The sequence below is a fragment of the Hydra vulgaris genome, chromosome 08, assembly GCF_038396675.1.
Source record: "Hydra vulgaris chromosome 08, alternate assembly HydraT2T_AEP".
NCBI lineage: Eukaryota > Metazoa > Cnidaria > Hydrozoa > Anthoathecata > Hydridae > Hydra > Hydra vulgaris.
In genome coordinates this window covers 50,367,501-50,393,248 of record NC_088927.1, presented here as the reverse complement: position 1 = coordinate 50,393,248, position 25,748 = coordinate 50,367,501, and the positions used below count along the sequence as shown (strand labels likewise).

At 27.0% G+C, this 25,748-nt stretch overlaps 1 protein-coding gene across 2 annotated transcripts in view; it reads right to left on the bottom strand.

The window, feature by feature from the left end:
* Positions 1-25,748, bottom strand: part of LOC136083933 (TNF receptor-associated factor 3-like) — a 228,285-nt gene that overhangs the window by 131,711 nt on the left and 70,826 nt on the right. The window contains exons 2-5 of one of the 2 annotated variants that reach the window (XM_065803890.1): positions 19,895-20,074; positions 6,597-6,651; positions 6,355-6,459; positions 2,952-3,116 (exon numbers count right to left, since the gene is read on the bottom strand). In XM_065803890.1, coding sequence (XP_065659962.1) covers positions 2,952-3,116; positions 6,355-6,459; positions 6,597-6,651; positions 19,895-20,061 — 492 coding nt within the window. In that variant the 5' untranslated portion in view covers positions 20,062-20,074. The remainder of the gene's footprint in view (positions 1-2,951; positions 3,117-6,354; positions 6,460-6,596; positions 6,652-19,894; positions 20,075-25,748) is intronic. The other variant, XM_065803891.1, reaches the window with a different exon arrangement.

Here is a 25,748-nt window from a genome sequence, read left to right as displayed (position 1 = left end):
TATTTTTTAACGAATTTTTATAGTTTTAATCTTTATCACTTCATATTTTATTAGGTTTTCATCGAAACTATTAATAATTTTCGTATATAGCTAATGACTTTTTTTTATATAAATTCAAACATATTCTAATAGAACAATTTTCTTTTAAAGATGATTTTGTAATTGATTTATTAGTTAGTCTACTAAATTAAAATCATGTTAAAACATGATTTTAATTTAGTAAATTTAAATATGATGTGAGATTTACTGTATTAATCAAAAGTCAGCAGTTAAAAAAAAAAAAGAATTCCACATAATTAAGGTAAACATAACTTTGTCTACTGGTATCATTGCAAAACCAACATTATGCTTTTTTTATCGCTATTTTTAACTACTATATTTTATAATATACAAAAAATTTACAAAATTGGTTATGATCATACTAAATTTTTTAATAAGTTTTAATGATTTGTTTTGTATCTTTATAACTTTTTTTAACGCAGTGTCTTAGAAACACCGTCAACCTCTCTCTCTCTCTTTCTCTCTCTCTCTCTCTCTCTCTCTCCCTCTCTCTCTCTCTCTCTCTCTCTCTCTCTCTCTCTCTCTCTCTCTCTCTCTCTTTCAATCTGTATTTCTCTCTCTCTTCAGTATTTCAGGTATTTCTTAGAATTTACTGATTTAATAACTAATGTTATCTAGTCTCTATGTCGTTATCTAAAAGCGAGCGGAGCTAAACAGTTTGTTTTAAAGATAAATTAGTATTTTGTTATAATTTAAAAATAATATATCAACTTAAATTGCTACTATTAATTCATTTACTAACAACTGTAATATATGACTGCTGACTGCTAGTCGTATATTACAGTTAAAAAAATGCTTCAGACTTTTAAACTTTCATGGAAAACTTGTAATTTAAAATACTTAAAAAATAACGAAGTTAGCAACCTAGTTTAGTTATTTCAGCACAACAGTTAGGTAAATTCATACTTAAATGCATACTTACTTGCATACAAGATTTTTTAAAAAGAATTCATTAAATTTAAAATAACATAAATAAATTCAACTCTGCATCATTTAAAGTCACGGTCAGTTACAATGATGTTATTACTCGCTATTGACATATTTCTTTAAATTATATCAATAAAAAAAGTGAAGAAAAACAGTATTTCAACTACTGTTTCTTCAACAAATCCATATATTAAAAATATGCTTCTCAAAACCTCATAACTTAAAAAACGGAGTAGTAGAAAAAAAAATATATTCTTGCTTGGCCTTTAATTTTTACCATACAATAGCTTAAGATGCTGTTTTTTATTTGCTTAAGATATAAATATTTAAAGAGATTTTGAATTTATATATATATATATATATATATATATATATATATATATATATATATATATATATATATACATATATATATATATATATATATATATATATATATATATATATATATATATATATATATATATATATATATATATATATATATATATATATATATATATATATATATATATATACATATATATATATATATATATATATACATATATATATATATTTATATATATATATACATATATTTATACATATATAATTATATATATATAAATATATACATATATATATATAAATATATATATATATATATATATATATATATATATATATATATATATATATATATATTTATATATATATATATTATATATATATATAAAGTCTTTTTAACTATTACTTATATCTATAAAATTAAAGGCAAAGAAAAAAAAAAAAAAAATATATATATATATATATATATATATATATATATATTTATATATATATATATATATATATATATATATATTTATATATATATATATATATATTTATATATAAATATAAATATCTTAATTCACCAAAGCCGAGAAGGCTATTACAGACGAGGAGGCTACTTAATTGTGATTATAACCCTCTCTAAACACTATAACTTTGAAACACGAACCTTGACAAACAAGGACGTTGTGCGGATAAACAAGTTGAGCGCGGACGTGGTGATGATCGAGCTCGGAACCTGTCGCATATGAAGAGAGCACTCTACCACAACACCACAACCGCATTATACCGCACTTTTCTCTTTTTATATAATTTTGAAAACTTTTTTACTACCCCTAATTATGTTTTTAAAGAAAACAATTTTTGAGTCTTTAAATCAACTTTGCTAGACAGCATAAAGTTAATTTTTGTTAAAAATTTATGAAAAAAAGTACTTCAACCCAATATAGATCCTAGTTCTAACCTGTTCTTGTCCATATTACTTAAATATAGTTGTCAAAACATAACATTTCTATAAATTTTCAACAAAAATTTACAAAAATGTTGTGTTTAAAAATTTCTGATTAAAAATGAGCTTATAGTTACGAAAAACTGCCTGTAAAAATCTTAACAGTTCATGTTTTTGAACTTTGTTGTTTCTTTGACCTAAACAACGAATTTAATTCAAATCTTATTTCAAATCGAATAGCAAACGTAACTTTTAGGAGAATAAATATAAAATAATAATCTCCGGTTTGAGTTTTCTCGCAACACTTTTATATTATGTTATGGCAAAATTTACAAACTCCTATGGTTTATATTTTCGTTTTGTCATAGTTCAGAAACCTAGTTATTTAATAAAAGTATGTTGTGGCCAGCAAAATATCATACAGACGCTTTAATATTTTGAAATTACCTTAACTACACCGAGTAAGAAGTCCAGAAAGTGTTTAAAAAACTCAAAAATTGTGTATTTGTGTGTGTGTGTGCGTGTGTGTGCCTGTGTGTGTGTGTGTGTGTGTGTGTGTGTGTGTGTGTGTGTGTGTGTGTGTGTGTGCATGTGTGTGTGAGTGTGTGATAACAAAGTTTAAGTTGAATTTTATTTTTTGAAAACAAAATATAAATATTAGCAGAATTAAAAATGAAGTAAAATAAATGATTGCTTTTACTTGTTTCTCACTAAAAATAATCTTCTGTTTGCAATATTGACAGGTAACCAAACGATAAATGCAAAGTTTTTCCATGTGTTCTTTTAGATTCTTAGGCAAAAGTGAAGTAGAACACGGTTTATTTAGACATTTTAATGTTTGATAATTGCAAGTACCCAAATGTTCCTTAAAATAAAGAACTTATTTAAATTACTTTAAAATATCAATAATTTTTTTGTATAATTTTGTACACGAACAGGGTACGTGTACTGATTGAAACACTTTGAGCCGTAATAGCTTGAGAGAAGTAAGGAAGAATTAACTAGTAAGATTTAGTGTTATATCAGATTACTAAAATTTGGACAGATGTCCAGTAAAAAACTAAAGCTTATGTAGAAGAAGTAGGGACACATGTTCCTTTCTATTTTACAACTGTCTACAACTGTCTAAGCATGGCCTTTTGTCTTATATAGGTTCGCGTATAATTGAATAAATTGCGTTAAAAGAGTCTAACCAGTAGGAACTTGTCGTTTTTTTCAAAAATCGCCCCTCTTGACATCATGATTTTGGGTTAATGAGTCTAGCCTACTGAAATTATTCGTTTTGTTTAAGACTTCTCGTTGGTAATTTGTCGCTTTATTCAAGAATCGCCCCTCTTAACATCATTATCTTGGGTTAGGAAATCTAACTAATTGGAATTTGTCATTTTTTTTAAGACTTCTCCTTGGTAACCTTGGTAAAAATTATCACTTTTTTATTTTTAACACCATGATTTTGGGTTAAAAAATCTAGCCAATTGGAGTTTGTCGTTATGTTTATAATTATTCCATTGTGATCTAGCCTGAAAGATTTTACTATTGACATTGTGATTTTGCGTTAAAAAGTCTCACAAGTAGGAATTTGTCGTTTTTAAATAAGCCCCACCCCTCTTAACATTATAAATTGGGTTTAGAAATCTAGCCTATTGAAATTTGTTGTTTTATTTAAGACCTCTCCTTTGTTATCTCGCTATAACTCTAACTTCCAAATATAACTTTTGAAATCATCATTTTGCGTTAGAAATTCAAATCCCATGGAATTTGCCGTTTTATAAAAAAAAAAAGGAAAAAGGGAAAAAGTCTTAGTCGGAGGTGGGACTTGAACCCCGTACTATGAAAATGATGTCGGTGGTTCACTAGGCTTGATTTCTAGACCCATGCTAATGATGTCAAGAGGGTTGGCGCTTGAATAAAACAACAAATTCCTACTGGTTAGACTTTTTTAACACAAAATTCACAATGACCAAAGTTAAATCTTTCAGGCTAGAACACAATAGAATAACTATAAACAAAACTACAAATTCCAAATGACTTCTTAACCCAGAATCATGGTGTTAAAAGTAAAAATTATAATTTTGAGGCAAGATCACGAAAGAGAAGTTTTAAATAAAACGACAAATTCCAGTTGACTATATTTCTTAACTCGAGATAATGATGTCAAGGTTACCAGGGAGAAGTCCTAAATAAAACGATAAATTCCATTGGGCTAGATTCCTCAACCCAAGATACAACTTTTTAACGCAAAATCACAATGTCAGAAATAAAATCTCTCAGGCTAGATCACAATAGAATTATTGTGAACAAAGCGACAAATCTCAATTGGCTAGATTCCTTAACCTTGGGTTGTCATAATGTCAAGAGGGGCGATTCTTGAATAAAACGACAAATTCCAATTGGCTAGATTTCTTAACCCAAACTCATGGTGTTAAAAATAAAAATGATAATTTTTAGGCAAGGTTACCAAGGAGAAGTCTTAGATAAAACGACAAATTCTAGTGGCCTAGATTCCTCAACCCAAGATTAGAGTTTTTAACGCAAAATCACAAAGTCAGAAGTTAAATCTCTCAGGCCAGATTGCTTTAGAATAATAATGAACAAAATGACAAATTCCAATCGGCTAGATTTCTTAACCCAAGATCATAATGTCAAGAGAGACGATTCTTGAATAAAGCGACAAATTACCAACAAGAAGTCTTACACAAAACGAGAAATTCCAGTGGGCTAGACTCATTAACTTAAGATCATGATGTCAAGAAGAGCGATTCTTGAATAAAACGACAAATTTCTACTGGTTAGACTTTTTAACACAAAATCACAACATCAAAAGTGAAATTTTTTAGGCTAGATCACAATGGAATAACTATAAACAAAACGATAAATTCCAATTACAGAGATTTCTTAACCCAGCATCATGGTGTTAAAAATAAAAAGCATGATTTTAAGGCAAGGTTACCATGGGAAGTCCTAAATAAAACGACAAATTCCATTGGGCTAGATTCCTCAACCAAAGATCATGATGTCACGAGGAGCAATTCTTGAATAAAACGACAAATTTCAACTGGTTAGGCTTTTCTAACGCAAAATATTCGATTATACCGGAACCTATATAATACAAAAGACTATACTTAGACAGTTGTAGACAGTTGTAAAATAGAAAGGAACATGTGCCCCTACTAAATAGCTTTAGTTTTTTTACTGGACATCTGTCCAAACTTTAGTAATCTGATACTAACACTTAATCTCACTAGTTAATTCTTCCTTACTTCTCTCAGGCTATTACGGCTCAAAGTGTTCCAACCAGTACACGAACCCTGTTTGTGTACGAAATTATACAAAAAAAAAAAACAATAATTTTTGAAATAACCTTGTTTTGTAAACACAGACAATTTGCATTTTTTTTATCTCTAGAATGTTATCAAAAAGAACAACCACTTTAAAACATTTAAACATTAATTTTTTAACATGCAATAAAATCTTATTAGATTACATTAACTTAACTACTAACTAATAACCTACTTATTACATTACATTATAATTAGTTATTAAGTTACATTATGTTTAAATAATTAGCTAAACTGTTATAAATGGAATCATTTATTCATCTATATCTTATTGCATATGAGTTAAAAAACTTGTCATAATTGTCATCAAGTAGAATACCATAGTAAATCAAAAAACTTTGGTCTGCCTCAGTTAAACTGTTGCAAACTTACTTATATTTTTTAATTTCATTTATAAGTAAAAAGCGAGTTTTTAAAGTGGAGCTAAGCTATTCTTCCCAAAATTAAGATTTTCAAAGGTTCAGATTCTTGACTAAAAAAGAACTCTAACTATGTCAGTATGAATAAAAAAACACTTCATCGTCTTTGTTTACGGTTAAAAATCTATTAATTTTCAAAACATATTTTGCCAAACAATTAGATTACAATTTTTTTTCCAAAACAATGAAATGAACGCTTTAACACTTTTAACAAAACACTCTTCAAATAGTAATAACAATTATACTAAAAAAAAACATTAATGAAGAATGTTTATGGGCTTTTTAACACCGAGATATAGTAAAATTGTTGCATCAAATATTTTTGAACAAAATTTAATTAACATACATTAAGTATTTTTAGTTCTCCGGTCCATTCACAACCATAGGAAAAATTGTTACATTTAACTTTTAATTGCATTATAACTCTTTCAATAGCTGCATCGGGAAAAATCTATGAGAAAACATGTTATCAATTGTTAGTATATATTTTTTATAAAACAAAAATAAGGATTTTTCTATATGATTACAAAAAGATATATAAACTGATTTAAAAAGTTAAAACTAACAAACTAAGTTAAAAATAGTTACTTTACTAGAATCCAAAATGCTATTGTCTGATGGACAAATTAAGACTCCCTTATTTCTAAAAAAAGAAAAACGTCTCTTATTTTGATTGTATATATATATATATAAATATATATATATATATATATATATATGTATATATATATATATATATATATATATATATATATATATATATATATATATATATATATATATATATATATATATATATATATATATATATATATATATATATATATATATATGAATATATAAAAAAAACAAAACTTTCACAATATATTTAATTTTACAAAAGTATAAAAAATGCAGATAATGCAAAATAAAAATACACTGTTGCACCACCTCAGAGAATACTAATTTCAATCGCATATTTTGAAAGATTGTTGTTTTAAACGAAAGAAAACGGTATTTAATAAAAAGTATCATCAAGGAAAAGATTTCTAATTTAATATTTAAGTTTTGAAAAATACACAAAAAGTCATATTTTTTTAATGCAATTCACAGTGAGCCAGAATTTACTTCTTACTCGACAAAACTAATAATTTCTCATATAAAAAAAACTGCTCTGTTTGCTAATTTGAGGTTGCGGTATCAATGGTGAAATTAGTTTTAATTTTGGGTTGCTATGGATACCTAAATACTTAGCAACCACATATTTTATTAAACATAATGAAGATAAACTGGTCTAAAGTAATAACTTTATCTGATTACTCCCATAATTACAACATACATTATTATTACACTACAAATGTGAAGGTACTAAGAATTTATCTGAATCAGCTTGATTGTGATACCTGGAATAACTGACAACGATATTCACGATTATATCACGATTTAGATAACATGTTAAATTTATTAAAATATCAAAGTTATAAACAAGACTAATATTAATTTGGCATTCTGATTAAAAATTATTTTATGCATTTAGAAAATTAAGCACATATTATATTACTAATTTTAGTGTTTTTATGCAGTTCTAGGGCTCTTTTTATTATTTCAGGTAACCAATAAATAATCCATATAAAAAAGAACCTATAGCTTAAACCTTTTTTTGTATATAATAATATAAAAATTTTTGTTTAAAATTATTTTTTATTCAAAAAATCATATATTCTGTAAATTGTAAAGCAGCTTCAGCTTCTTTTTCTTTACCATCTTGGTGCAAACCACAATCCAATGCAAGCAATATTTAGGAAGATGAAAAAGATGCAACTAATGGTGCCAATCTTCTTTTCTTCGTTTTATTACTTGAAGAATCATAACTCACCTTGGGTCTGGACACTACAATTGAATAAGAGCAGAGTTATCTTTATCAATGAAGGCAGTTAAAAGAATATTCTTATCAATTACAAATTGAACCGATATCGGTTCATTTTGTACCCAGTGTTTGTTATTCTCTTCGAAACGAATTTTAGAGCTTTTACATATTCCACCTTTATCAAAGATGGTTTATGAAATTAGACAAGTTGTTATGTGCAGTTAAGTTTATACTATTTACAATTGCACCCAACATATTAGGATCAGTTAACTTTATGTTTTCTTATTTTATATATGAATAAATATCCAATATATTTAAAGATTTAAGTATATTAACCCAGCCGGCATCTCTACGTTGTTTCAACGTTGAAATTTGGTTGAAGCGTTGTTTCAACGTTGTTCAACTATGTCTCAACGTTAAAACAACGTTACGATTTAAACGTTGTTTATTTAACGTTGTTTCAATGATAAATCAACGTTGACAAAATAACTTAAATTACTTAATTATTAAAAAAACTGTCCGTTGAATTGACGTTAAAAGTAAAAATAGTTAATGCGAAAAAGTAACAAAGCAATATTTTAGTATAATGCGCAAAACAGAGGGTGTTTATGTATGAAATTTTGAATTTTAAATTTTCGAAAGCGTTTTATTTAGTATTCAAATTTCTACTTGTTCTTAAGACAAAAGAAATTAATGGCTTATTTAAGAAACTGGCGAAAATGCCACTCTAATGTTCTAGCTCTGGCCATATCATCTTCTAATAGTGAAGAAGAGAAAGTTGAAAAATATAATGACAATTCAAAATTTACACAAAATATTATTAAGTAAAAGAAGACAAAAATTCGGAAAGCTTTTTTGAAAGTGAAGAATATCTTTATGATTATTTCTCTCAAAGTGACAATGATACTGTGTTTTTCTCAGAAGAAATTGAAAAAAACGATGTTTCTTTTAATCAGAAACTGGCAAAATGGCATTAGAGCACTGCTGTTCACGTGAATAAGTAAACAAGCTGTTAGCTATACTGATAGCAGAAGCCATATGCTATCTGCAGAAACAGCATTTTGTATACCAGTCTCAAGACCAAAATAATAGTATTGACCACCACGCTTGCTTATGACAGTAACTGATTTTGGAGCCTGAAGCAAAGTTCGTTTATCTTTCAGTGAGGATAAGAAAAAAGGAAACGGAGTACCAAAATTAGATAACATTGATAAGTTCTTAATGGCAGAAGGCAGTATGTAATTAATTATTTTTTAGTGAATTTTTGTTTAATTGTATTAGGTTTGTAAAATGTTCAACAAAAGTTGTTTTGTGAAAGTATTATAAATTATAGATTTTCAAATAAGAGTGTTATATTTTCTTACTGATATAAGAAATCCCAAAACACAGTGAGAAAATCTGATTTTAATAGTGAATTTATAAGCCAAATAAGTTTTATTTTGTCGGATAATAGCTGAATTTGTTGAAGTGGACGAGATATTAGATAACGAAAAAACACAATCATCAGGAGTGAGTTTTAATAGGTATTTTATTAAATAGTTTTATCATTTAGTTTCAGAACTTTTTTTAATTTTATGTCCACAGCTTTATGTCAAAACTTATAAAAACTTATAACTGTATATATTAGAACAATGACTTCTTATTTGGTAGTATAATTTTAATGGTTTAAGGGCAATTAATGTTCAATGTCTGCAGTTCCATTTTCATTAATACGATTATAATACATTATGAACGAGGTTAGGCAATTTTTACAACCAGATGCTATTCCTGGTGTTAACTTGTTATTCAGATCAGGACTGATTATTTTTTTCTTGTTATACTAACAGAAGTTTACCAGACTATATGATGCTATGAAAGGTATACCTTTATAAGATATATAAAACTTTTTTATTTTTATTTACAGCTTCTTCTATTGAATACGATAAAGCGACTGAAACTTTACTTGATGGCATTTTGTCTGATTTCTGAAAAAAACGCTCCATTTCGAAAAGGTGGCGGAAAAGAAAGGAAATTAGATTGATTGTTATAAATATATAATAAAGAAATATTTTCTTGTTGTCTAATATTTTGTTTTCACTGTTAATTCAACATTAACAAAATAAAATTTCAGTTATGAAAAAACGTAGGATTGTGTTGATCTTTTAAGTAAAATAAGAAAAAGCTTAACTGATATAATATTTTTAATTTTAGTAAAAACAAAAATACTAATGATATTGTATTAAAAATTGGTAATAATACTAATGTTTATTAGATAAAGATGTGTAAAAAATAAGTTACAAGTTATTATTTGGTCTTTAAATTGTTTGAATGAAATTTTTTATTTATTGAGATGTTTTCTTTTTTAATTTTTGTTGCTTTTATATTTTCAATCAAACTAAGTTATTGTTGTGTGATATTTTATAATAAACTTTATATTATATTTTGTATATTAGTAACGAATATTACCTATTTTTGTTTAATATTCCTTATTATTTTTATGTAGTTAATTATGTTTTAGCAACCTGGGATTCTTTCATTATTTTCCTTTGATGCCTTGAGTTATTTAAACATAATATATTCAGAACTATGCAGATTAATAGAATAATAAATATATTAACAAACATAATTTTAAAATACAATAAATTTATAAAATAAAGAAAAACTTTTTATTGCTAATAATGTCTACTAATATTATTGTTTAACAAGTATCATGGTTATAAAAGGTCAAGATTTTGCTAGTTTAACTAGGCCTGTTAGTAAACTTATATTATGGTTTCTTCCTTTTTTTAATAGTTCATATAATATTTTCAAAATCAATGTGGAAAGGAGCTGTTTGGAATGAAGATTTACAAGGAGAAGAAGGTGTAATTCCATCTAATTGAATTTGTAATAAAACTGTTTATTGGCATCCAGGTACCAAAGAACTGACTGCACTAAAATGCTGAGAAGAATTGGCTTAAGTTTCCACAAATCAAAACTAAATTCTCTTCAGGTATTACATATATATATTACAATTATCATTTTTTAAATAATTTTGTTAGGAAGAGTTATTTTGTTAATACAAAATATATAACTATTCATATAACTATTCGTATAACTAGTCATATAACTATTCATATAACTATTCATATAACTATTTCAATTCCACAGGAAGCAAGCAGGATTGTGAAAAATTTGAATTTACAACTACAAAAGAAAAATGATATAATGAAAATGTCTATTTACGAAAAAGAAAATATAAACAAAGAGAATTTCCCTAGCAGGTATTAGTTTTATATCCTTTGATTTTATAAATTTCAATTTTTATACCTAAAAATAAAAATATTTTTGTAATTTATACCATAAACTAATAATTATATTTTACAGGTTCAGTTATCAAAGATTTAGATGAAGTGTCAATGCACCTGACCTCCAGTTGTTCATTGATCAAATCTCTAGTTAAAAGTTTTATGCGTTTAGCAATCATTAAATAACAAAATACAAGTATTTTTTATTTTTATTTAATCTTGTCAAAAAATCAATTATATAGCTCTGATGTCATTCATCATATATATATATATATATATATATATATATATATATATATATATATATATATATATATATATATATATATATATATATATATATATATATATATATATATATATATAATGAATGATATCAGAGCTATAATTGATTTTTTGACAAGATTAAATAAAAATAAAAAATACTTGTATTTTTTTACCTGATGATTGCTAAACGCATGAAACTTTTAGTAGTAAAAATCATGTAGTTATTTTCATTTCATCTTGTCAAAAAATCAATTATATATATATATATATACATATATATATATATATATATATATATATATATATATATATATATATATATATATATATATATATATATATATACATATATATAAACAATTTTTAAATTTATTCTACAAAATAGAGTGCTCAATGTTCTTAAAAGAACAGAGCAATTATGTATTAGTAGAAAATCACTTAAAAAATATTTTTTATTTTACATCAATAAAGACTCTTCATTTCTGATGAGTCTTTATTAATGAAACTCAGTGTAAAATGTAGACCCTGTCTAACAGTTAAATTTCCCTTTAAAAATTTACAGTTTTTTCGAAACAATTTTATGGCCTCCACGGATATGAAGGGCCAAGGTGGAAAAATATACTTAAAAACACTAATTTATAAGACTTTGTAAATAGAATACCTTTATAAGTTGTAACACCTTTCCATTCATTATATTTTTTCAAGTTTGGCTTTTTTGATTATTTTTTTAATATATTTTTTTTATTTACAACTTCTTCTATTGTATTCAATGGAGCAAAAAAAACCTCTGTTAATGGAATATTGTTTGATTTTCTAAAATCCGCTCCATTTCAAAAAGGTGATGGAAAAGAGAAGAAATGTGTGTAGATTTTATTCAATTATATGTAGATTATATTCAATTATTTGTAGATCTTATTCAATTATATGTAAATATATGTAATATTTTAATATATTTTTCAATAAAACAACTTATCTCTTGCTTTAATAATACTATTTTAACTAAACTAAACTGAAAAAGTTCTAAATAGTCTAAGTATGGACTATAAGTAGATTTAATATCCGTAATATACTTTAATAATGTAATAGAGAAGTGCAACAGCACTATTGGACATGCATACTACGTTTTGATGGTGATCTCAGTTTTTATAAACGGTTTCTGCGACTACAAAACGTTTTTTAACAGCCGGTTTAACGTTGATAAATCAACGTTAATAAAACTGTCATTCTTAAAGTTGTTTCAACGTAAATTCAACGTTATTGTAACGTTTTTTTTGCGTCGAATCAACGTTGATATAACGTTTGAACCTAACGTTGATAAATCAACGTTGAAAAAAACTTTCATTCTAAACGTTAAATCAACGTAATATCAACGTTAGGTTTCAACGTAAGTTCAACGTTATTTCAACGTTATTTGCCGGCTGGGAAAACATGAGTTACACTTGCAAAGTCTTATAAATAGATATTATACGATGTAACAATATTAAAACAAGTTTATAACACTAATCAAGACTCACTGAAACCCAATTATTACATAGCCATTTAAAACAAAATGCTTATCATGTTTTCGCCACATAAAATTGAATACATCAGTTAATTTGTAAAATTCATAATTAGAGACCAGGCGGACATACGCGGATAATAAACCAAATTTGTATTGATAATATACATATTAAGCAATGTATTTAAAGTCTCAAATTACTGGACCACCTTGGAACGTAAAAGTATTTGATTATATAAAAGAAATTTTACCTAAAAAAAGTACTTCAAGTACGCCGTCATCTGAAATCATTTTATTTGACATAATTTAATTTAACTAACGTGCAAAATAGTGTTGTAATAGCTCAATTCAAAGATAATACTTGATTTTATTAAAATGTGCAATAAAAATAGTGGTTTTAAAGTTAACAAATATTTTATGGTTATTAGTGACGCAAAAAACATTTTCTAAAAAAAAAAAAAAACCTAAAAATTCTTTTTTAATTATAAAAAGCTTTTTATTTTACTACTTAGAAGCCTACTGCTTGATATTTATACAAAAGTGTATATATTTTATAAAAGCTGAATGTTTAAGCTTTGAATTGGTATACAATAATGTAATTTTTAAGATTTTTTTTTGACTTACGTCAACATTAAAGTTATACAAATATAGATAGAACTTTATATTTTTGTTTTTCTCTTAAAAAAAAAAAAAAAACAAGTATATGAAAATTGTTCTTTTTAATGTCAACTTAAAACTGTTTTTTTTTTTTTTTTTTGCTTTGCCCTATCAAATTTTTTTGCCGATAACAACAACCGTTCCAAATAAATAAAAACAAAAACAGTGCAAAAGTTGTTTAAGCTATTTTTATTTTTTTCTATTTAAATTTATATTAATTTCCTATTTTGTTAGTTTTGCTTTCTTTGTTTTTGAAACTTAGTTTTTTCCGCAACGTCTAAAGAACTTGCAATCGACCATGGCCAAATTGCCTAAAATATTATACTCATGCGTGGACATACAAGACAAAAAACCGTACACGTTACCTGGGAAGACTTATCTAAAAACATCTTACATTAACCTGATAAAATTGCATGACAAGTTAAGTCACGCCCTTTTTTTCAGTTGTTGTAAGGAAGTTCAGAAACCATTGATTTTAATATGGTAAATGCTTCTTTAATACTTTAGCTATTCCAGCTATATATTCCAGCTATTTATTCCTGTAATAGCTTATTTTACCATCAAGATTGAGAGAAGAATCACAGATAGTAACAACATCACATTACAGAAAATCACTATTTGAATCCTCTGAAAAAACAAAAAATTTAAAAGAACAAAAAATAGAAAATGAATGAGGGTAAGGACAGAGTGAAGAAAAGATTAAAAGTTTAAGTGTTGAAGACTGGGAATATTATGTTTTGTAATGGATTATGAAGTAAGGCTGCAAAAAGAAAAGTTGAGTCAATGTTTAAAATGTAGAACTTGGGCTCATTCGGACAGTTATTCATTTCAAAAACTGGTGAAGCAATATGTGGTTTAAGTGACAAGTGACAGTGCGTTTGATTACAAGATTGGCTAGTGACAATTTGAGTATGTATTATGTTTGTTTGCTTATATTTTATATATTATTAATAGCTGCATTATACTATAAAATGATAAACTTATTGAATCTCTAAAAATTCTCTTTGGTTTATCATTATTTATTTGAGTTACTTCAAGAAAAATTTGTATTATTTTGAGTTACTTCAAGAAAAATTTGTATTATCTCTGATGATCAAAGCAATGTAGTTTTGAAACTTTTATTTTGTAAGGTTTTAGTAAAATGGTAGAAGATTTGAAAAGTATCAAGTTCTTTATTCAAAAGTTATTATGTGGCCTGTATTAAATTAATTAGTGCTAGAGTGTCTCAATTTGTTCTCGTTATCCTAATATTACTTCATACAGTATAAGTTGTTGTAGTAATTATTACCATACATATATTATTTTCATGTATTATGGCATATAATAATATAATATATTATTATATACCATAGTATATAGTATATATGTATAATAAGGTAAAAGAATTATAAATTCTTAATGTATAATAAAGATTACTGCAATAAGTTAAGAACTACAACAGTTTTACTGTACTTGAAATAGAAAATATTTACAGCATTATAAAAATTTACTTTGTTATTTAACATATTTTTGTAATTCTATAATGAATTAACTTTCTATGTTTGTTTTTTAGTTATATTTTACAAATAATTTTTTTTAATGAAATGTTTAAACTTGTTTAAATTAAACAAGTAAACTTTAAATGCGCCGATTGCCAAAGAACTGGTATCAAATCACACAAAACCCTAGTCACCATGTACAGCCCAATCACCATTAGCTGTTCGCATAATCCTCTTGAATACACACTGTTAACTTTTCATTCAAAACTTTGTTCTAACATTTTGTCAAACAAAACGACTCATCTTTTCAAAAAACTGCAAACTGTCTTTACCAAACAGAAACTGGCATTTTTGTTATTAAATTGCATCAACCTCGAGTAGATGGTTTATAAATAAATAATAGTTAACTCAAAAATAAAAAAGTTTAAAGTTAACTTGTTGCTATCTTATTTGAATAACAAGTTTCAAAAATCAACATAAAACACTTTAGGACACCATTTTTTGTTGAGTTACAAAAAAATGCGTCATTAAAAATATGTGAAGGAAAGCAAAACTAAATTTTTCCAGCGCTTTAATAATATTTCTATTTGTGTCTATCTAAACTCAAGCAAATTGCAACCACGTTTTTTTAATTTAAATATATGGCTTTTATGTAAAACTACCCATTTTTACAGGACCCGAACATGTCTAAAAAATTATAAAAATTAAAAAATAAGTTATTTACGTTTCATTATGTATAAAAATACGCGGATAAAAGTTTTACACCAACATTCGTGTTAAAGTTCATTAATTATAACTCACTTTAGTTAATGTTTCATAATAAACTAAATGTAAAAAGTTAAAATTTAAATAAGACACAATTGGGACTTGTAACTTTCAATCGTTGCTGCTCACAAATGCAAAACACAACTCTTATGTTTAAATTTTTCGAAATCACTTCAAATCAATTCCTGCTAGACTACATAAGCTTTCCACCAACCTCGCTCACACACAATCTCAATACACGAGCCCCATTTCATCCAATCTGTTCCCCTTCCTAACTTTACAACTAAATTTTTCAAAATATCTGTTAAAAAATAAGAGATATACTATTATCTCATTGACAAAAATGTTGTCCATGTTGGTGGATACTCCCCACTTCACCAAATCATTTAGATCTTTAATGACACTCGAAGATATTTTATAATCACTAGCGCAACATTTAATCCAATATGGTTACCTGGGACAAAGCGAGACACTTTCAGGGAGAATATTCATAACTTGAGAAGAATCACGTTTCACAACAAGAAATTTTGAATGATCTCTTAAATATTTGTGTTGATGGTTGTTGCATTGGTACATAATTAAATTTAGAATGGCAACAACTAGCTGTCTCACTTTCCCCAAAACCTGGGGTAAAGCGAGACAGATATCATTTGAAGAAAAAACTTAGTAAAAAATACAATTTTCAATAAAATTAAAGCAGACTTTTAATAAATTCGATCTGATTAAATATAAGAATGCATACAAAAACATAAAGGTATCATTTTATAATGTTATTTTTCCTTTTAAATCAAAAAACATAATAGGAATTAAAAAAAAATTATCAATACAAAAAATGCATTTGCAAACTTTCATGTTAGTGAAAAAATTTGAATAAAATCTCTTCACATAAAAAGCAAACATTGTTTAATGTGCAGTCTTCGTGTACCCAAACAGTACATACACAACAAGCTATCCGATCAATTAGGGTGCCATTGCACCATTTCCCTTGACAAACTGGACAAAATCATTCCTCTTCATTGTTTGCATCTTTTTCAATCAAGCATTTCTTTTATTTTCTTTACTTTTTTTTCTTTTTCATATATTTTTTTGTTTAATTTATTGTCATTTTTTTTTTCCAGTAAAGGTTTTTTTTTATTGTTCTTTTTTTTTTTCCTATTTGTTTGTTTTTTTTCCTATTGGTTTTTTCTCATTGTTCTTTTCAAACAAAATTTTTTTACTATATGGAGAACTAGTTATAATTTGAGTTTTTCAGCAAATTTTCTCTTTTGAGGATAAAGTTTTGGAATTTGAAGTATGTCTTCAAAAGAACTTGATGAAGTAACAATAGTCTCTGAAAAGCTTTCAATATGGTTTAATTTATCATGACTCATTAATTCTAATGTAGTCAACTCTGGCTGCTGTAAAATTTCACTTTATTTTTTGTTATCGTGTTCAAAGTGAATTTCAAGAGGTATGATTTTTTATTATTATTATCACTCAAAGATGTCCTTGTCACGAGCATAGTCTATAAGTTTTAAACTTTTGGTATGAGAACGATGACCGTCAAATATAAGTAAAACTTTGTTGATCAAGGTGCATCGTACATGTTTAACAAGATGTTGTATATATTCAAGAAATAAATCAGTATTCACCCAGCCATATTCGGAGCATCCTTGAATAGTTCCAACTGGAGCATTATCTGTGAGTAATAATTTCTTTTTTTTTGCGCTTAATTATCATCACGGGTGGTATATAATGACCAACAGAATTACATTCACATAAAATTATTGTTGTGACTAATTTTTCCCCATTTGTCACTGATAAAACACACCGTTTTCCTGTAGATGAGATAACTTTTAATGGCTTATGGACGTATGGCAACCCAGACTCATAACAATTAAAAATTTGATGTGGCTCAAAGTATTTATCTACCGAATTCTCTAAATTACTAAAATAGATTTTATAATTATCTTCATTCAAACCAAATACTCTGTTTATAGAAATTGCTTCTGGTTTTCTTAGTGATAAATCAGGATGACGTTTTAAAAAGCCTAGCAAAAAGTCTTCTTCTGCAAATTTATTATCTTTGTTAAAAGAATTTGGAATTAAATTTTTTCTGCAAAACTCAAATACTATCAATCTAATATCCATCATTGAGATACCATAAAATGAATTGTCCATATCTTTAATATACTTATTTAGATCTTGTTCTTGGTTATTTGTAAGCACTTTTCTAAATCTACCAAGTAAATTAGTATGTAAACCACTTTCAAGTGAAGCCTTTTTAACACACCGATGTAGTGAATCTTTTGGCACACTAAAGTTTGTATAAGCTTTTCTTACAGACATCTGCTTCAACTTAACTGTTGTAATAGCATTTTTTATGTCATCTTCGTTCCAGTTAGCTTGATTAGTTTTTCTCTTGTAGTTTCTCATTTAAAAATTTTTGGTCACTAAATGACAACAAAGTTATATTATATTCTTTTAAAGTTTCTAATAAAATAATGTTTTACTTTTACTTAAAATTCTTTCATAAAATGATGATATCGTAAACGTTTACTTTAACGATTTATAAAGTTTATAAACTTGCTATCCTAAACGTTTACTTTGACAACCTCTTTTAGTAACTTGCGTTGTCGCACTTTTCCCGTAAATGTGAAGTTATATATTTCTTAAATATCTTTAAAACAAAATAATCTGACATAAAAAGAAGAATGGCAGCTGAAGGATAACAATTAAATGATTACAAACTCAACACTCTGTTTATTCTGTAGTAAAAAATGGCAACGTACATGGATTTTTTCCACATAAGAAAAAAATATTTAATTTTGATTTTTTAATCAAATTGACGCAACTCGTAAGCATTACACCCACTTTTCTATGTCATATTATATGAAAAAACTGATGAAAACTACTTTAAAACATAAAAAAAAATAAAATTTTTAATTTAATTAAACAAAATTACTAAATCATTTCAAAAAAACTCTGTACAAAGCTAGAAAACCTAATTGTCTCACTTTGCCCCGGTGTCTCGCTTTGCTCCAGGTTACCCTACCAAGTCGTATCAACTCTTGTATAAGTTTTAATAAAACTGCTTCCCTCCAGTCCAAAACATGTCTGATTTTATACCTTTATTTTGTTGGATAACAACCATTATGAGAATTTTCCCTTTGGAGAGTTCTATTGTGTTTTCGTCTTCTTCAATTAACCATTTACGACTAATCCCATCTTCTAGTTTGTTTTCGGATTCTGCACTTGCATATTTTGGTATGTTGTATTGGGAAACTTTGTTAAATAATTGGTTGGAGCCTTCTCTACTTCTCCATTTCCATTAAAGTTACATAAAAAGTTTGTATGCAGTATAAGCATCTACAAAAAATGCATCTAACAAACAACGCTTGTCTTCCTTTTATTCTCGCTTACCTTCAGCATTTAAAGCATCATATACTTAATTTTTCAAAGAAGGATTGAAAAAATAATTGCAGTTTTACATTCTGTTTTAGAGCAACTAATTTTGGTCGTTATATCCGAGCGGCAACGTCCGAAGTTCCATCATATGTTTGAAATACATCTAATAATTTTATAGTTGATTCCATGTCCGGTTAGCTTGTAATTTTCTTTGCTTAAACAAAAACTTCTTTTAATTTCAAATAAATTATCTTTTATTTCAAACTACCCTCAATGATTGGCATTAAAAATTGCTTCATACACAATTACAATTAAAATAATTAAGAGCTGATTAAAAAAAGAAACCACATAACTACCAAAGAATACTCTTGAACATTCTCCACCCAAATTACATTTCATACATTGAATGAAAATAAATCCATTTACATTATTTAAACATTGGGTCAGATATATTGGATCAATGCTGTGTTTATATTGTAAAAAAATTACCTTTTGCAAGATTAATCTAACATTGGATCAATTAATCAAATCAAGCTGTTTTTAAAATTAAAGTTGATATTAGATCAACGTTGGGTTAGCGTCGAAACAAAAAAAGGGCATTACAATAGTTTTACTTGTTTCGGTCTAGTGTATGCATGCTAGCTCGGAAATATGTAGTCTATTAAATGTATTTTTATATGCATGTCATATTACTTGCAATTTTAGTCTACAAAAGTTAATACCTTTTTCTCATTTCTTTTGCGCATGACAAACAAAGTCGATGACCACATAGTGTTTGAATAGGCTTACGAAGAGCCATTCGACATACAGGACATTCATGTTCATCTGAAAGTTGATTTATAAAATACGCATCGTATCCACCGAGGCTCTCCTCATTTAGGCTTTCCATTTTTTTTATTTTGCTAAATATAAATATGTTAATATTAAACTTTTTTTTTAACTTTATTTAGTTAAAACAAATAAACTTTTAAACTATTTTGTAAACTGAAACATTAAAACTTTGATTTTGTATTCTAATACTTTAATGAATGCTTGCTTTTATTAAAGTGTTATTTTGTCAAAATTTGCTAAACCTGATATAGTGCGTTTGATTTATTTATTCTTGTTGTGTTGTTTAACATGGCTACATCACTTTTTTGGTTGGTTGTTCTAGTCACTTAATGATACTTAAAAGTAGAAAAAACTTTTTTGTAAAGTTCAAAATCCGATATAAAAAGATCCTATCAGCTAACGCTCCTAACACTATAAACCTAGTCTTTTTCCAACTAAATAAAAGATCAATGGCGTCAAACAATTTATAAATCCATTTATAAATATATACAAATCTCAATGGGAATCTTAAAAAATACTGTAGAAATAGTTTAGATTGTTTTTGCGATGAAAGGTTTTAATACCATACAGAGAGATTAGGGTACAATTAGGTATGTGTATTAAAATTTTAAGTTTATCAAATACTAGATTATTATTATATATATTTAAAAAACTCTCAAAAACATTATTTTAAGGGTGAAAAAACTATCTAACTAAATGCAAGCAGATCTACTCAAAGTTAATAAGTTTTAAGTAACGAATTTTTGAAACATGGATTTATTGAAAAAATTAAGATCAAATTTTATTATTTATTTGTCTAAGTTGTTTTTACTTTGTTAATTTTTACCTTAAGGAATATAACTTGGTATCAAAAACTTTAACTTTTTTTAACCAAGCACTTTTTGAGGGGACTACCTTCTTAACAGTAAAAAAGCACATAATCCTTACATAAAAGGATTTTGTTTTTTAGCCAAAAAGTAAGATTACTTTTATTCCAGACCACAAAAAATAATGAGAACTGTAACTTAGAGTTGCGAGAGTATGTGGTAATGATAGTTTTACATATCAAAGAGCTGAAAAAGTTTAATTCTTATAAACTTATCTTTTTTTCAAAAGAATGGAAGTAAAACGCAATTTACAACACATCTAATAAAAGTTTTGTCAAAACTTATTTCGCACAGTTTGTTAAAACATCGGTTTGCAAATAATAGCTCATATTCACTAATGAGGTTTTGCTGAATCATTTCTAATTGTTTATTTATACTTTGTATAATTGAAAAACAAATATATTTGTTATTATAAAAATGTTTCGGATAAGAAAACATATCAGATAAGTTATTTTTGCACATTATTAGTTATATTAAAGTCCAGTTGCGACAGAACACGCATAAAAGTACAACAGTACTAGTCTATCATAGCTGTAGAAGAAAGTTTGTGGATAGTCGTAAAGATCAATAATTATGTGTACCAAGAAAGAAACTTATTTGAAAAGTATTTGATTGGAAATCAAAACGTTTTCTTTGTACCAAAAAGGTAGACCACAAGCATTAAGAAATTGCTAAAATTGAATCTATACCATTGATTAACAAAATAATTGAACGTTTTTTGAATAGAGAGGAAGAATGTAGAAATGCTGTAGATTCTCGTTGGATGTATTGTTATGACTGACGCCGAACTTTGTACCCTTTCCGATGTGCACATTAAGATCAAAAAACTTAGTAATGGTTATTCATATTACTCAACGAAATCTTTAAAATGAATGTTACTTGAACATTATGGTGATCATAGTTTTTTAGGATAACTCTCCGGTCGATCTAATTCAGTTCAGAGACATGGCTTCTTTTGAAATATTAAAAATTCAAAAACCTGTACTAAATTCAAAACCTTGTACTAAAGATAATATTATTGCTCCCGCTGCAAGTATAATTTCGAACAAAATTAGAAAAATGGATGTAATTAGACCTGTATATCAATCACAAGAGGATATGGGTGACATTGAATATAGACTTAAGTGGGTTCCAAAGAGTTTACAGCAATTCCCAAGGCTTTTAATTCGTATAAAGCTTTGACAAATTAGTTTAGGACAATGAATTACTCAAGTTTTGCGACAAAGTTTTATGAAAGCACTAATTCCATTTGGGATTGACGTAGATTGATATATCTTTTGCAACAAAATGGCTTGTGAATTACCTTTATAAATTTGGATCTTCAATATCCACCGATGAACAGAAGTTATTTAAGTCATCTGCTGCAGTTAGTAAAGTAAATGCTGTGCAAGAACAAAAGCCGAATTTCCTACATTGAGTGGCTGACAATCTAGATCACAACATTGGCACATTGACCGTAAAAGGAACGTTTCACGGAATAGGTTTAATATCAATATGTTCTTCTTCTAAATACAGTTATGAAAGCATAACGAATTTGAAACACAAGTCTATTAAAAACATTTCTGATGTGTCATCTAAAATAATGCCTTTTCACGGATCAAGCTATCACGGTTTGTTAAATGTAAGTTTTAAACCAATAAAAGATTTGTATCTGAAGTATTTTGTGCGCCCGAAATTAGTGATATTGTTTGGTTTGTAGCATGGTTTTCTAGCTCATAAAATAATCCTCGCCCAAACTGGTCAGGTTATATTATGCATACTACATCAAAATTAACAACAAGTAATGAAAAAGCATTCATCAACTTTTTACCTATGATTAACTCCTAAGATGAAACTTGCATATACTTACACTGCTTTTCATAATTGAACCTGTCATTTCGAAAAGGGCACAAGTCCATTTACTAAAACTTTTCAAAATCAACAAAAATATGATTTTTATTAAAATAATGTCTAGGTTGCTAAAGAAACTAAACATAGAAGTAGATAAATAAAGAACATATATAACTTATGCATTTTTTATTTTTTATAGAAAAAACACAAATCATACAGAAATTTTTAATTCAAACTCATAAACTAATTGTTAAAAATTTTGGACTTATGTCCTTTTCGAAATGACGGGTTCAATTAATAAAGCTAATAAATATAAAACAATTATTCCCTGCGTAAAGTTTGATCAGCCTTTGTTGCAGAGACCGCTCGGTGTTATAAAAGATCAGAACCTCAATATAGTATGTCGACTCTTAGGGTTTCACACAATGATGGGTTTTCTCGGAAGAATTGGAAAATTAATGGCAGGAACTGGCCTGAAAAAGGTGTTAAAGCAAGTTTGCTCTAAATATACGGTTAAGCAAATGATAAAAGGAAAAGCTGTTTCAAATTCCTTGAAAAGTCACATGTTGGTGTAAGTGTGCATTCATAAGTCATGTTATAGATATTTTTGTTGACGAATAAAAACTAGATATATCCGGACTTGAATACAGTTATAAAATGACAATGCAAAATGATCTGAACAAGGAAGAGTTAATCAGACTTGGTAATACAGATGCTTTCAAAAATAGTGAATTTGCCATATTAACCTACACATCATATGAATGACACACTGCAAAACTTTGTATCTTGTACATATACTACATTGGTACCATAAAGGAACTTTTAGTTCCAGAGAGAACTTGTAACTGGTATTTGCATCTTAAAACAATCTCAAAAATGATTAATTATTTGCCGCATTAGGACAATAAAACTATGCCAAGTATTCCAGGTTATACTTGCCAGAAAATCAATATCTTAGAGAAACAAACATGTAGTTACACAACAATTTTTTGATGGTTGTCACGCAGTGCACCAATCTGCAAGGTATAAGGCTGGCCTATCTTCTGATCTTGTAATTTAGCAGACCCTGATGCGTTCTTTAAAATGCAAAGTTGGTTTAATAGGAAATGGAATAAAAATAAATTAGAAAAATATATTTATTTATTATCCACGGGTGTTGTGTGAGTCAATGGTAAAGACCGTGTCAACTGCGACGAGGCTGAGAACATTGGCGTTCGTCTAAAAACTTTTTTTGACAGTCTTAAGTTCAATGAAGCAAAGTTTAAAAATAAGAAAAGGTTTTTTTCTTTGGATGTCTTGACTAATAGCTTAAAACTAGACAAACAAACTAATTATGTCGATTCAACACTTTTTAATAGGTTTGCAGCAACGGTAGAAAGACAGGATGACGCTTAACTATACTTTGACTATGAGCTCATTCATACCCCACAAGTATTATTTAAAAATAATGTAACGCTGAAAGCAAACAAATCATCTTTACGCAAAGTGATTCTTCCTGACAACAAAATTAAGTCTAGTACAAACGTCAGCTTGTGCATGTATGTCATTAACTGAGGTTCCTTACTCCACAGAGTTATTTTAACAAAGGTATGAGATTTATAAAAATTGTTGAGACCTATGTCAGCTATATAAGAAAAAAATATGCCACTACTTATATTATATTTAATGGTTATAATAAACGGTTTCCAATTAAATCTAATAAACACATAGTTAGAACAACATGCAATGGTTTTTCCCAAATTTTGTTATGAGAGAAAATAATTAGATTCCGAACTCACATAAGCGTTTTCTATCAAATTCACACAACAAAGCATAGTTAATTTTATTTTGTTAGATTATCCTAAACAAGATGGCCAAAAAGTATATCTTTGCAAAGGTGATGCTGATACAAAAATTGTCTCTAAACTGTTGGAAGTTGCAAAAAAATTTCACCATGCATTATTTTTTCCAATGATACTGATATAGCAGTAATGCTAATTTATCATTGGAAAGATTAAATAAATGAAGTTTATTTTATTAAAGAAGCAAGAAAAAACTCTGGAGAATAAAAGATGCTAATTTTCGAATAATGGATTTTAGACAACTTCTGTTTAATAATAAATTTGTTCATGAAGAGTCATGATGTGACTCGACATCTTCAATACTTTGTTAAGAAAAACGTTGTTTTTGAAAAATACTTCAAAATTCAAATAGTATACAATCAGTATCTGAAATTATTTTAAATTACTGGGCAACCAAAAAAGAAGTTGGAGAATCTGCTGTAAAAGCTTTCATTGAATTTTTTGGTGAAAATGCACAATCTTTGTTTAGGAAAATGCGGTAAACATTTGAACGTTTAATTTTGATTTTTTGGACTTACGCCCTTCATTTAGATTGAGAAAAATTAGATTTAGACTAAAAAAATGCCATATTTTTATAGTATCATTTCTTAGATATTTTTGAAATATAAACAAAAGGTTTGTGAAAGAAATATTAAACCAGAAAAGTTACCACCAACAAATAGTGCTGCTTTTTTCATGGTTTTAGAGTTCATCTCCAGGTTATTGAAAGGAAAATGCTAGATGAATCTTTCAGCTTAGATCCAAAAAAATGGAGATGGAAATTAGATAATGGTTGTCTTCTTTCAATACCTACAGACAAAGATGTAGCACTAACCAATATATCAAAGTGATTCGTTGTGTTTGTAAGACTTGGTCAAGAAATTTGCGCAGAATTAGCATATGTTCTTGCAAGAAAAACGGATTAAAATGTATGTCTGCATGCTGTATCTATCACGGGCAAGTCTGCAGTAATAAAACCGTAAACTTTATTTTTGAAATATATTATATGCACATAATCTTCTTAAAATATATTACTTACTATTGTGATACGATTGTTTTACATTTTCAGAATTTTGAAATTGAAGAAGATTAAAGGGATGAAATTGAAAACAAGAGAAATTTACTTGAAGACTTGTTTTAAAAAAACAAAAGTATCGGGTGTCTAATTCTAACGAAATTTACATTAAGTTCTAAAAGTTATTTTAAAATAATATATTTCTTTTCACATT